Source organism: Mytilus californianus, unplaced genomic scaffold, assembly GCF_021869535.1.
Source record: "Mytilus californianus isolate M0D057914Y unplaced genomic scaffold, xbMytCali1.0.p SCAF_2, whole genome shotgun sequence".
NCBI classification, from domain to species: Eukaryota; Metazoa; Mollusca; class Bivalvia; order Mytilida; family Mytilidae; genus Mytilus; species Mytilus californianus.
In genome coordinates, this window is record NW_026262668.1 from 11,862,456 (window position 1) to 11,874,943 (window position 12,488).

At 31.6% G+C, this 12,488-nt stretch overlaps 1 protein-coding gene across 1 annotated transcript in view; it reads left to right on the plus strand.

The window, feature by feature from the left end:
- The window catches only part of LOC127729225 (low-density lipoprotein receptor-related protein 2-like), a 56,546-nt gene that overhangs the window by 35,095 nt on the left and 8,963 nt on the right, over window positions 1-12,488 (plus strand). The window contains exons 12-17 of the mRNA XM_052236952.1: window positions 1,301-1,429; window positions 2,495-2,655; window positions 4,363-4,583; window positions 6,289-6,483; window positions 8,958-9,157; window positions 10,244-10,357. Coding sequence (XP_052092912.1) covers window positions 1,301-1,429; window positions 2,495-2,655; window positions 4,363-4,583; window positions 6,289-6,483; window positions 8,958-9,157; window positions 10,244-10,357 — 1,020 coding nt within the window. The remainder of the gene's footprint in view (window positions 1-1,300; window positions 1,430-2,494; window positions 2,656-4,362; window positions 4,584-6,288; window positions 6,484-8,957; window positions 9,158-10,243; window positions 10,358-12,488) is intronic.

A 12,488-nucleotide genomic window follows, 5' to 3' on the forward strand; every position in this document is an offset into this window, starting at 1 on the left:
AAAGGGGGGGGGAGTGTAGTGGTAGACTGTGGTTGATAATTGAGATAAGAAACATTTACAACATGATAGCTGCAAAGTTTGAAGTTTTGATAAGTAATTTGTTGATTCGACCATAACAGGGACATTGACCCTGCAATAAAATGATGCGTACCATTTTGACAAAAATTTTCTAGTAAACACGTGTCGCGACAAACTTTTTGGTTAAATTGTTTTGTCGATATCTATAACTCTTTCTAGGAAGAAGCGATATGAACTTAATGTAAAAAATCACAACATGACCTTGACCTTTGACCTTGACCTAGTTTTCTATTCTTTAGGACCAAGGACCTCAAATCAACAGACTCTAGGTCTCTATCACTTATGGTTTACCAGTTACAAATGCATATCACTTATTTCAAATGCATTAGGGGAAATAACTCTCATATGGAGTGTTCGTATGGCTTCAGTCAAAATTGAACAAATCATGCGAAGGATATAACGAGCAATTTTATAAAATAAATTTGTCGCTTTCTTATACGGTTACGAAGGAGATGCAGTCACAAGGAAAACAGTGTTCGGGGAGATAACTCCTACAAAGAAAAGTATTCGGTTACGCAGGGTGAATTTCAAAGGTGCATAAACTGTTCGATATCATATACCAAACATCTAAGCGACATCTTGCGAAACAAAATTTATACGCAAGAAATAAAAGTGGCGGAAGAAGAAAAAAAAAAAAAAATAATAATAATCAGAAAAAATACAATAGGTCTTTCCACAGAAAAGTGGAAAGACCTAATAATACGTTAGAGTTTGGAAAAATGTATAAATTTGAAATAAAATAAAATTCCGCAACACTTCATGAATGATTTTGGCGCATAGACGTCATTGCTAAACATGACGTCATACAAATGAAAACTTACAAACTGAAGGTAATTTCGTTACTTCTACGATTCAAATTTGGATAAAATCACATCAAAACGGCGATTATTAGGTAGATGTTGTTTTATTTTCGATAATATTGTAGTAACTGACATTTGTTGATCCAATGAATTCATAATGACGGGTCTCTCCTTAGTTACGACTGGTCAACTAAGGATTTGACGGTAACTTTTAGCCAATGAAAAAGATTGTTACATAAAAAATGCATTAGAATTGTTTTTTATCACTTACCGTAAAACATAGGAAATCTGCCTTCAATTCTTAAAGTTAAACACGTCTAAATGAAATGATTATAATAGATAATCTGTATTTTGTTATAGTGTTAAGACCCTATGAAATAGAAAAAAGTTGACTATTCTATCTTACATTTTTTACAAAACAGATATGAATGAGTGTGCTGTACAGAATGGAGGTTGTAGCCAGTTCTGCTTCAATAAAAATGGCAGCCATGTTTGTTCCTGTGTAAATGGTTACAGGTCAAGTGACAATGGAAGACTCTGTACTGCAAATAGTATGTTCATTTACAATAATATTTACATCAAAAGTGAATGGTCTTAATTGTGATATAACTTTAACATACATAGTGTTGCTATGCATCCATATTAAGAAAATACAGATTACATTTTGCACATATAAGTGATTTGACCTTAGGTCTGTATCAGGCTGTTTTCTGTTTTCTGTTTCCTTTTTTCTTTTTTATGTATTATTAATTTCCCTTTATGAAGAAAAAGAGTATTTAATCTGTAACTGGAAAATCATTCTCCCATGATTTATCATAATTGCAAATTTAAGTTGTAATGTTCAGGATAGTGGATAAAAGACTATGCTGATTAGATGACTACTAGGGGACATTTTAGGGTAGACATTATAGCCCATTTTAGTGCTGAATTAATCCATTCACATGTATTTTCGATTGCCCATTTTAGCGAAAAATTACCTGGTTGAATGAAAATCACCATACTAAAACTATGAACAGTAATGTATGCATTGACAATTTGGTTAATTATGGGAAAAAATGTTATTGAAACAAACAGAGGAAATAAAAGTGTGACATGTGATGGTTAACGTCACCCAGGGATTTTTGTTTTCTGGATACTTTCATCTAATTACAAACAAAAACATATAATAAGAAGTATGGATAAATCTGCTCTTTGGTCTAAACAAGACTAAGAGAATGAACAGTTCCTAGCTATCTCAATTTTATGAACAATCTTGTACAGGGGGTATATCAAGAGCCTATGTTCATTGTTACATAAATTGACAATTGAACATTTGAATTAACTTTTTGAACTTTTAGTGGTGTATTATTATGGACATTATATTTTTATATTGTGATATCTTGATACTATTGAAATTTATCATTCTACAATTCTACAATGAATAAATTACTTTCACAAAATGGGCATTGATAATTTCACTTTCACTGAAATGGGTTAAAAATCTGGCATTAAAGTGGGCTATACATGTCCTCCACTGATTATTAGAAGAGCAGAATAAATATTTCCTTTCACACGATTCACCTACTACATGTAAAATTATTCATCATTTTAAAATCTATTAAACTTTATGCTTGTAGATTTACGGCCAAGTTTTGTGATTGGGACATTAAGAGATGGAGTAATTGTATTAGATGATCATCAACAGAAACTTGACACTGACCTTATTAATAATTTTGACAAGGTCACTACATTGGATGTAAACATGCAAACAGGGGATGGATATTTCTATTCAAGCAAGGTATATATATGTACAAAGAGATTGTCCAATTGAACTTGAAATAACCACAGCTACAGTTAAGTCTACTTCATATCTTGACTTACTTCTAGAAGTTGACATTGAGGATCAGTTGAGAAATAAAATATGACCAAAAGAGGTGAAATCAGCTTTCCTATTGTGAACTTTACATTTTCATGTTGTAATATTTCTGCAGGCCTGCATATGGAGTTTTATCGTGGGTTCCTGCTTAAAAGGAAGCTATTGAACCAAGGGTTTTTAGTGAAAAAGTAGTTCCTTTGAAAGTTTTACTAACTCCATCATGATTTTGTTGATCGTTTGGAAATATCTCTGTCACAGATGACCATAGATATTTTCCATTTGTCGTAGCAACTATTCTGTTATCTTTTCCTTGATTGTGACATCATTGAATGAGACTTTTCAATGAATTTTAACTTGCCATGAGCACCATGAAGGGTACCACATGTGGAACAGAATCTGATTACCCTTCTGAAGCACCTGATATCTCCCTGATTTATGTTGAGGTTCGTCTTGCTCAGTCTTTAGTATTTTATGTAGTTTTTTGTGGACTGTTGTTTTCCTTTATTGCCATGGTATTGTTGGTTTTTCTTTGACTTATGATTTTTGATTTTCCCTTTAATGTCTTCTGAATGGTCCTTGATTGAATGTGAAATGGCACTCAAGGTGGTACATAACACTACAGGGAGATAACTCTGTAAAAATCAGCTGAACGTTTTAATCACGTTCTATTTTTAAGGAAATATTAAGCTTCTCAATGATCAAATATAGTGTTTGTCAAACTGCTATATATCCAATGAAATTTTTCTGTTAAAGTGTGTGGTTCAAGTTTTTTTAAATTTTTATATTTTTGTCAAAGGGTCAAAGTGAATATTTTGTCAAAATTTTATGAAAATTAATTTTAGTCCAGGTGTTTGGTACCACCTTGATGTCATTTGTGTCAGAATAAATCAACCAATGCTTTTCAGATTTTATATAATATGTTGTGACTGATGAAAAAATTGTGGTGAAGTTTGATATTGATGATTTTCACTTTTGCTCATCCTTGATTAATTGGAAAATGTCACCATGTGTCCATTCTGTGTAATAACTTCCGAACGCTTGATCCAATACTTGTTGTCTTACAGCAAAATGTGGATCAAGATTGGTTCTGACGATTTTCTCTTATGCCATTCAGGAGTTATAGCCCTTGATTGCTTTAACAATGACACTTATAAATGTGAGAAAGGTGTTGAGTATTTTTATCTAATTCAGATTTATACTCCACCTAGAATGCAAACCAGTTATCATGTAATTTCAGCGTATGGTTATATATGGTCCAATTTCTATTATCCATGTCTTTTATCAAACCTTTCAGAATATTTGGTCTTCAATGCTCTTCAGCTTTGTACATTATTTGGCCTTTTAACTTTTTTTATTCAAGCCTCTATAATGAGTCTTTTGTAGACAAAACGCGGGTCTGGCGTTCAAAATTATAAGCCTGGTACCTTTGATAAGTTTTATTTTTTTGTGCTGTAAATTACTGGTTTTCATGGGTGATAACCCTATTGAGATCAGTGGAAATATTAGATGCTGGGCTTTAAGATCAATAAAATGAAAATCTGGTTTTAATATACGATAAAATAAAACGAGTAACATTTATTCGAATTGAAGATAAAAATGATAAATTAAACTATCTATATTATTGTGCAGGGAATCCATCTTTATTCTTGGAAGAAAAGGGTGATTAAAACTATCAGTAAAAGACTGGAGTATGTCAGTAGCATAGCTTTTGATTGGATAGGAGAAAACCTGTATGTCTCTGATGAAAAGAAAGAGCACTTATTGGTGTGTAGTGTGAAGGCTGTGCCACTGCAGTGTAGAACATTGCTGTATGAAGAGGTTGATAGTGTGGCTTTGTATCCAGATAAAGGGTAAGATGTAAAGTATATCTAGAGTCTAGATCATTGTTGTACCAAGAGGTGGTAAGTTGAAATTTTGTCCAGATAAAGGGTCAGTTACAGATATCTACAGTGTGTAGGCTTTGTATCTAGATAAAGTGAAAATTATGGATATCTGCAATGTAGAAAATTGTGGCTTTGTATCCAGATAAAGGGTAGGTTAGGGATATCTGCAGTGTAAAACATTGCTGTATGGATAGATTGGTAGTTTGGCTTTATAATCCAGTAAAGAGAAAATTAGAGATATCTACAGTGTAGAAATTTTTTGTATAAAGAGGTAAATAGTGTGGCTTTGGGATATCTATAGTGTGTACAATGTGGCTTTGTATTCAGATGAAGGGTAAGTGAGGGATTTCTATGGCAAGACGTTTTACTATTTATTCCAAATTCAAGATATCTCATATGATATATAAGATTTCTCATATAATATATAAGATATCTTATATAATCTAGTTTTTAATAAGATATCTTCTGAAGTTTATAAGATATCGTATAAATATTTTATACTTTATAAGATATCTCATATATTTAATAAGATATCTTATATAGTTTATAAGATTTATGAGATATCTTATAAAGTTTATTAGATATCTTGAAGTTAGAATAAATAGTAAAATGGCTTGCCAGAGATTTCCGCAGTGTTGAAAATTGTGTATCCAGATAAAGGGTAGGTTAAGGATATCTGCAGTGTAGAAGAGTGTGGCTTTGAATCCAAGTAAAATGTAAGTTAGAGATATCTGCAATGTAGAGCTTTGTATCCAGATAAAGTGTACCGGTAAGTTAGAGATATCTGCAATGTAGAGCTTTGTATCCAGATAAAGTGTACCGGTAAGTTAGAGATATCTACAATGTAGAGCTTTGTATCCAGATAAAGTGTACTGGTAAGTTAGAGATATCTGCAATGTAGAGCTTTGTATCCAGATAAAGTGTACCGGTAAGTTAGAGATATCTGCAGTTTAGAAGAGTGACTTTGTATCCAGATAAAGGGTAAGTTATAGTTATCTGCAGTGAAGATTATTATGGTTTTAAAATCTGTATCCAGATAAGGGGTAGGTTAATGATATTTGCAGTGTAGAACATTGTTGTAGGGGATGTACAAATAATTGTCACTTTACAGCAAGACAAAAATCCTAATTTCACTGTCTGTAAAATTGAACATTTTATAAGCATCTGAATCCAACACATATATGTTTTAGAGTTCATTTTAAGGAATTAACAATGAATATCATATATGATTGGTTAGGATTTCTACAAATACTTATATTCATTTTCATGCAAAACCCTATATTGATCATATATTGGCAAAAATTGAAAAAGAAACAGTCAAACTTGTACTGAATAACTGTATTTATAAGTAACTGCTTATTATAATGGTAGATCATTGATTAGGCAAAGGTTTCACTCAAGAGTTTGGTGAGAATAAGTTAATTACAATACTCAGAAATACAAAATTCTGCAAGAAGAAGAAATCTAATATTGTTGCCATTGCAGTATGAACCACCTAGGCAATGTTTGAACCAGCAGTATGAACCAACTAGGCAAATACTTGAATCAGACAAATTTAGCTACATCTTGTTTATTAAAAACACTTAATTCCTCTTAATTTTTACAAGTTTTTATGAAATGGTACAGAAGATTCCAAATGTTTTAATGATGCCCTGTTCTATTTTTCTTCCAGAATTATGTTCATAATTAGCGTAAAAAAGAAACAAATTTTGAAATTATGTATGAATGGTACACATCATCATGTGATAGTAGACAGAGATCTGAGCATGCCCACTGACATTGTAGTAGATATGCCAGCTAATCGTATTTACTGGGTAGACAAAGTCCTTGGCAGAGTTGAATCAGCTACTTTGAATGGAGAAGATCGGTGAGTTCTCATGTTACCCACTGAACTTAAAAAAGAAAGATATAGCAAACCTTTCTTGAGACTACAAAGTCAATTAAAAAAATAAAAACTATAAAGAGGAGTTGCACAAGAATGATATTTAACACACCTAAGTCACAGTAAACTCGTTTAAGTGATTAAAAAATTCATGAACTTAACAGCAAATTTTAGAAAAATGTTACAAATGTTTAAATAAATTAGGATTCATCTTATTCATAACAAATACAACTTATGCTCTAAAGAATTTTTTACCAAGTATGTTAGTATATAGATAGATATTTGAGGGTTAATGTTTCATAGAACAATTTTTAACAGAATAATAACCCTCTGATAATGTCTTAAATTTTTTTTGTTATTAAACTCCGTTTGGTGAACCAACGCCTGTGTTAATCATTTCGATAGAGTCCCTGAAGTGGAAACCTTGGTATGCAGGGTTGTCAAATTATGCAAATGAATGCAGCATTTAAATAATACTCAAAATTGACAACAACACTTCAAATGGTCTGCAATTTTATTTGCTATGGTCTACATGTTTCGTTAGTAGTATATTTTTGTTATTGATGAATGTTTTTGATCATAAGTAGATAGATGTGGAACTAAACAAGTCATTTAAATTTAGATAAATGGAGATGTGGTTTGTATGTCAATGAGACAGCAACCCAAAGACAAAGAATATATAAAATGAAATCTAGAGGTCAACTCATGGTTTTTAACTATCAACAGATGCGTAAACAATTTAGAAAGATATACTGGTATATAGCTTGTAACTGAGAAACTTAACAGAAATTGAACCAACCTTTAAGAACTGAAATTTTTAAGCGTTATTCAGTCTTTCAGTCCATTTTCACCCTTTCCTCAAGGTCAAATTCAGTATAATTCAGTGTTCTTCATTTTTCACTAAGGTAAGGTGGGTCTTTTGAAAAAATCAGTTGCAACCGGTCGTATTATTTTTTTCATACTTTTCCAACCGGGTTTTTTTTACTGTGGGTGTTGTCACAAAAAGAATGGTTAGTATTGTATTCACATTTAATGGAATTGAATAGCAGATGGCTTTTGCAGGACTTCCTCCTCCTGTCAAGATTTTGTCCTATTCCTTGCTTTAGTGCTGTATTTTTGGTACACAGAACAGTAACATCCTTCTTCTGTGACGATTATCCATTTAAAGTCCTGTTCATATTTCTCAGCTTGGGAACAACCTCTCAATGTAATGACTATTTCTTTTATGAAGGAAATTTTTCAAGAGATACAAATGAGCACATATTTATTTCATTTACAGAAACTTTTTCCAAAGAACTATACATCTATTCGGTATTATATGGTAAAAACATGTCCAAGAATTTTGTAATAGTCCTGGACTTATATCTACTTTATCATTAAAAAAAAGGGACCCTCTTTTAGAAAAGTTGTTCAAAATATTACATAACTGTACAATGTCTCATGTTTGTTGCTTATAGTTATACTATCATAAATTATTGTTAATTGTAAATGCCCCCTGTGGGACCCTGATTGGAATAATAAACTATTTGATTTGATTCGATTTTATAACGAGTTTTCCCCCTTTTAAGTTAAACAATCTTAGTTTTTCTTTTTTCTTTTCTTCAACAATAAGACGACCTCTTGTCACTCATTTAAGGAATATCCCTCATTAGGGGATTGTTCCCAACCTGTTTACCTTCCCGATCGCTCACGTGCCTTTTCCGTTGTTTTGATACTTTTTTTTCAATTTTAACAATTTCAATACGACTATCCGTTTTAGTTGACTTATTGTGTCTAAAGTTTTCCTTATCACCATCGTCATCTGCCTTTCTCTTCCCCCGAATAATAATAGAAAACATTGAAATTTGACGATCCGCCTTTTTTGTCAATGAAAACAAATCAGCGAGGCGCGATTAGTATTCAAATTTTTACGGTGCGGAACCGAAAAAAAGCCGGAATTTGAAAAAAAAGCCGACCACCTCCTAAAATGGAAAGGTGGTCGGCTTTCAAAAGAAGATGGTCGGCACACCCGGCTTAAATGCCGAATGGAAAACACTGTAATTGTTATATTTTGCTTGAATTATTAAATTAAATTAAAATGAGATTCAGGGCATTCATCAATGAGACAATAACCCAACAATATAACAAAACCAAGTTAAGGACCAGAGTTATCAGAAGCTAAAGTATTTACATCCAGAAGTTTTAGATTATGTTCAGATCAAAATAACATCTCAGACTAAAATTCAATTTCTAATAGACATGATTATTATTACATATTGAAATTCTGTTTCATTTTGATGGACTTATTATTAACAGAATATTGTACCTTAAAGTTTGAGTCTTATACAAGTTTTTGTAAATTGGCTAAAGGCATGTATTTCATTTTTGTTTTTTAATCATTATAGAAATAAGGAGATGTGGTATGATTGCTAATGAGACGCATATTCAGTGAAAACAGTGTTTCTTATTTTATTCTGTAGGTATATAGTTATAGAAGAACTATCCAAATATCATTTTACTGCATTGGATGTGTTTGAGAATGACATTTATGTAACAGATCAGAAATCAGGTTCATTATTAAAGATGGGCAAATCTGGAGGAAACCAACCAGAAATTGTATTAAAAGGAATAAATATGCCATCTTGTATCAGAGTTATCCACCCTTTGTTACAGAAGCACGGTAAATTGATTTCTTCTTGAGGGCTGCCATGGTTATTTTGGCAGTAATTACTCAATGGCCCCAAACTTGAGTTTTAGTGATCAGTAAATTGAAGTCACAAAGGGTAGAAGATTCAAAGGCTTGTCAATCAAAAATTATAAGTTGAAGAAGGATGTACAATACCATGACCAAAAGAAAACAACATTCACAAAACACTATTCTATTAACCAACCTGAGCAAAAGTTATTTCCCTTTTATCACCAGTTTGGAGGTCTAACAGTATGAATAAAGCCAGCCCCCACTATCCAGATGCTTTGTGGATAGTGGGGGCTGGCTATAGTCAGACTGCTTAAACAGATTCCTTCATTTATCAGCCGAGTTCAACTTGTCATACTGACTGCTAGATTTAAGAAAAAGTTGTCTGAACAATTTTAATTTCTTTAAACCTTGCTTAATTCAGCACCACAATATATTATGGATGTCTTATCAGACTTGTTTGTACAGTATTCAATTTGGTTAGTCAAATAAGAAAATTAACCATTTAGACCTCCAAAATGGTGTCTAAGGGAAGTAACTCAAACTCAAAATATGTCACATCGAAACCTATCTATACTGTAAACTTAATTGTAATTTTGAAATATTACAGTTCTTCAAAAATAAGTGAGGGACTACTACATTTGAATATATAAACAGTAGAACCAATAATCAAAATACACTTTTATCACTGTTTGTAATCCATTACAGGACATCACAGATGTTCCAATTAATTTTTAAAACCATGAGAGAAAATGTCTTGTCTCCACAAAGCAAAAGTGATTGTTGTATGACTTCAGTAGATCTAGTGTTGCAAAATCTCAATCAAGTGTCGAGGATATCCAGATAGTAATGAGATCAATAGAGGATTAAATAACAACAATCTTTAGTTTTTTTTTTGCTGTAACTCCTAGCCCTTTACTTCATGACAATAGACAAAGACTTATTAATTCAATAGAATTTTAGTCCTTCTACTAATGTGCCATAGACACTTTTTGGATCAAGAGTAATGGAAAGAATTATTTACTTTAGTTTCACACTGCATTAATAAATTTCATGTATATTTCTTTCCAGATAAAAATGTTTGCCAGCCTTTGAATTGTTCACAGCTATGTTTGTTGACAAGAAATGGAGCAGAATGCTCATGTTTTGATGGTTATCTCTTACATAACAAAACACAGTGTATAGGTATTTATTGGATAATAAGTATTCGTTAATGTATGACTCAAATATACTCAAAACATGGTTAAAACAAAGAACATAATAGAAAAACAAAGGATATGGGGTATCCATCAATGACACAAAATCAGTATATGCACAGCCAAAAAACACACAAAAAGTAAAGGAACAGTGCTTTTTATCTCAAAGTCACAGTGAGGCCTTCAACACGGAGCAAAAAAACTCACCTCACTGCAAGTTTAAGACGGCCCCTAGCACCGGCTTTAGCATGATTAATATATCATGTGCTTGTTTTAGGTGAGAAACGATATGTATTTTGTTTCTATATGCATAATAACTCAAGTCCATTTCCTTAAAGCTTGTGATTAAATTATTAGTAAGGAAGTGACACATAGAAGTAACTTTACAGCAGACGATGACATGAACACGTGATCTCATTCTTTTGATTAGGTTCATGTCAGATTATTATTCATGGTTTATCACTAATATTAAGATTTAAATCAGCATACACTTATCTATAAATATAGGGCATCATATGAGGCCACACATTCCGTCTTGCTCCAACAACTTTGAAGAGATTGAAATGTTTGAAGTTTCCTATAGTTATAATTTAGTTTATGTGATAAATAAAGAATTTGTAACTTTGTAATGATTTATCTCCCCTCACCAACAATTACATTGAGATCTCATTATACCAAATGAAGTACTGTAAATTCAAAAATTATTGCATTTATTATTGCGATTTTTGAAGAATGGACAAAAATGTGTGATTAATTATTGCGATTTCAGCAAAATCTGTATAACGTCACAGTACCCAAATTACACCTTTTTAGTCAGTGAAAATCTTACAAATTTTCTAAGAGACTAAACAATTTGTATTTTTATGATTTGATATTAAGCACATCTTTCAACATAGGTATATATATTTAAATATACACAAAACGTTCACAGTATATATAAACAGATGAAGTATTCACTGGGAAAAGTAACTTCTTCGGAAATGTCGCCATGCGACATCCACAAAAAGTCATCTTTTAAAAATGAGCAAATAAAATATGTTACAAGCATCCATTTCTTAAAAAATGAACAGTAAGCATAGACTAATGTCAAATTGTTCTAAATATTTGAAGAAATAAAACAAAACATCTGTTATTCGATTTTTATGGATTTGAATTTAAGCATGGATGCAATTTGGGTACTCCTCATTACCGAATCATGGACAGTTTGGAGGTCTGTTCAAACCCATTTTTCTAGGATTCAATATGGATTCAAAATTAAATTGGTGGAACCATATAGTAAATAAGGATATATCTACAAAATAAACACAGAATGGAAACTTTTGTCTGGATCATAAATAAACGTAGGTGAAAAAACTGTCAAAATAGGTGCAATTTGGGTACCCTTACATTATAGATATATGTATCAGATATAAAAATGCAAGTTCTAATTATTTCGATACTCTCCAAGTCGTATTATTTGCATTAATAAAAACCTCGCAATAATTTCTGAATTTACAGTAATGAAATTGAAATGGTTTTTTTGCGCATTACTACAGTTTCAGCTATTTTTATTAAGACATCTTTTAAATTTGCTGAAAATTTTTACAAAAAAAGCAATATATTTAAATGATCTTATTGTATTTAAATATATTTGCATTTGTATGTTCACTTAATTATAAGAGTGTTTGGTTTATGGCTTGTCAAACATTTACTATTAACATTCTGTGGATTCACTGTCATTTGTGGGATACCAATTTAATTCATGAGTATAGGTTACTGTGGATTCATTTTTATTCGTGGTATACCAGTTTTCGTGGGTTTCGTGGGTCATAGCAAACCACGAATTTAAGAATTCAACGAAGAATAATCCAGAGAAATGGAGTCGGATGTTTATTTCCGGTTATGTTATGCAGTTCTAGTATAGTGTTGACTATCGATAAACATTGTAACATAACACATGTTTTATTGAAAGAATATACAAGTATTTTGATTAAATCAATAATAAATATATCGAATATCAGTGATAATTTACTTTTTAAAATTGATTAAAACTGTTCATGGAAAATAACTGCAATTTGTTAATTACCGTGTCATAGTTTTGTTTACTGGTGATTAAAAATCAATAGGATTAAGTACGGGGA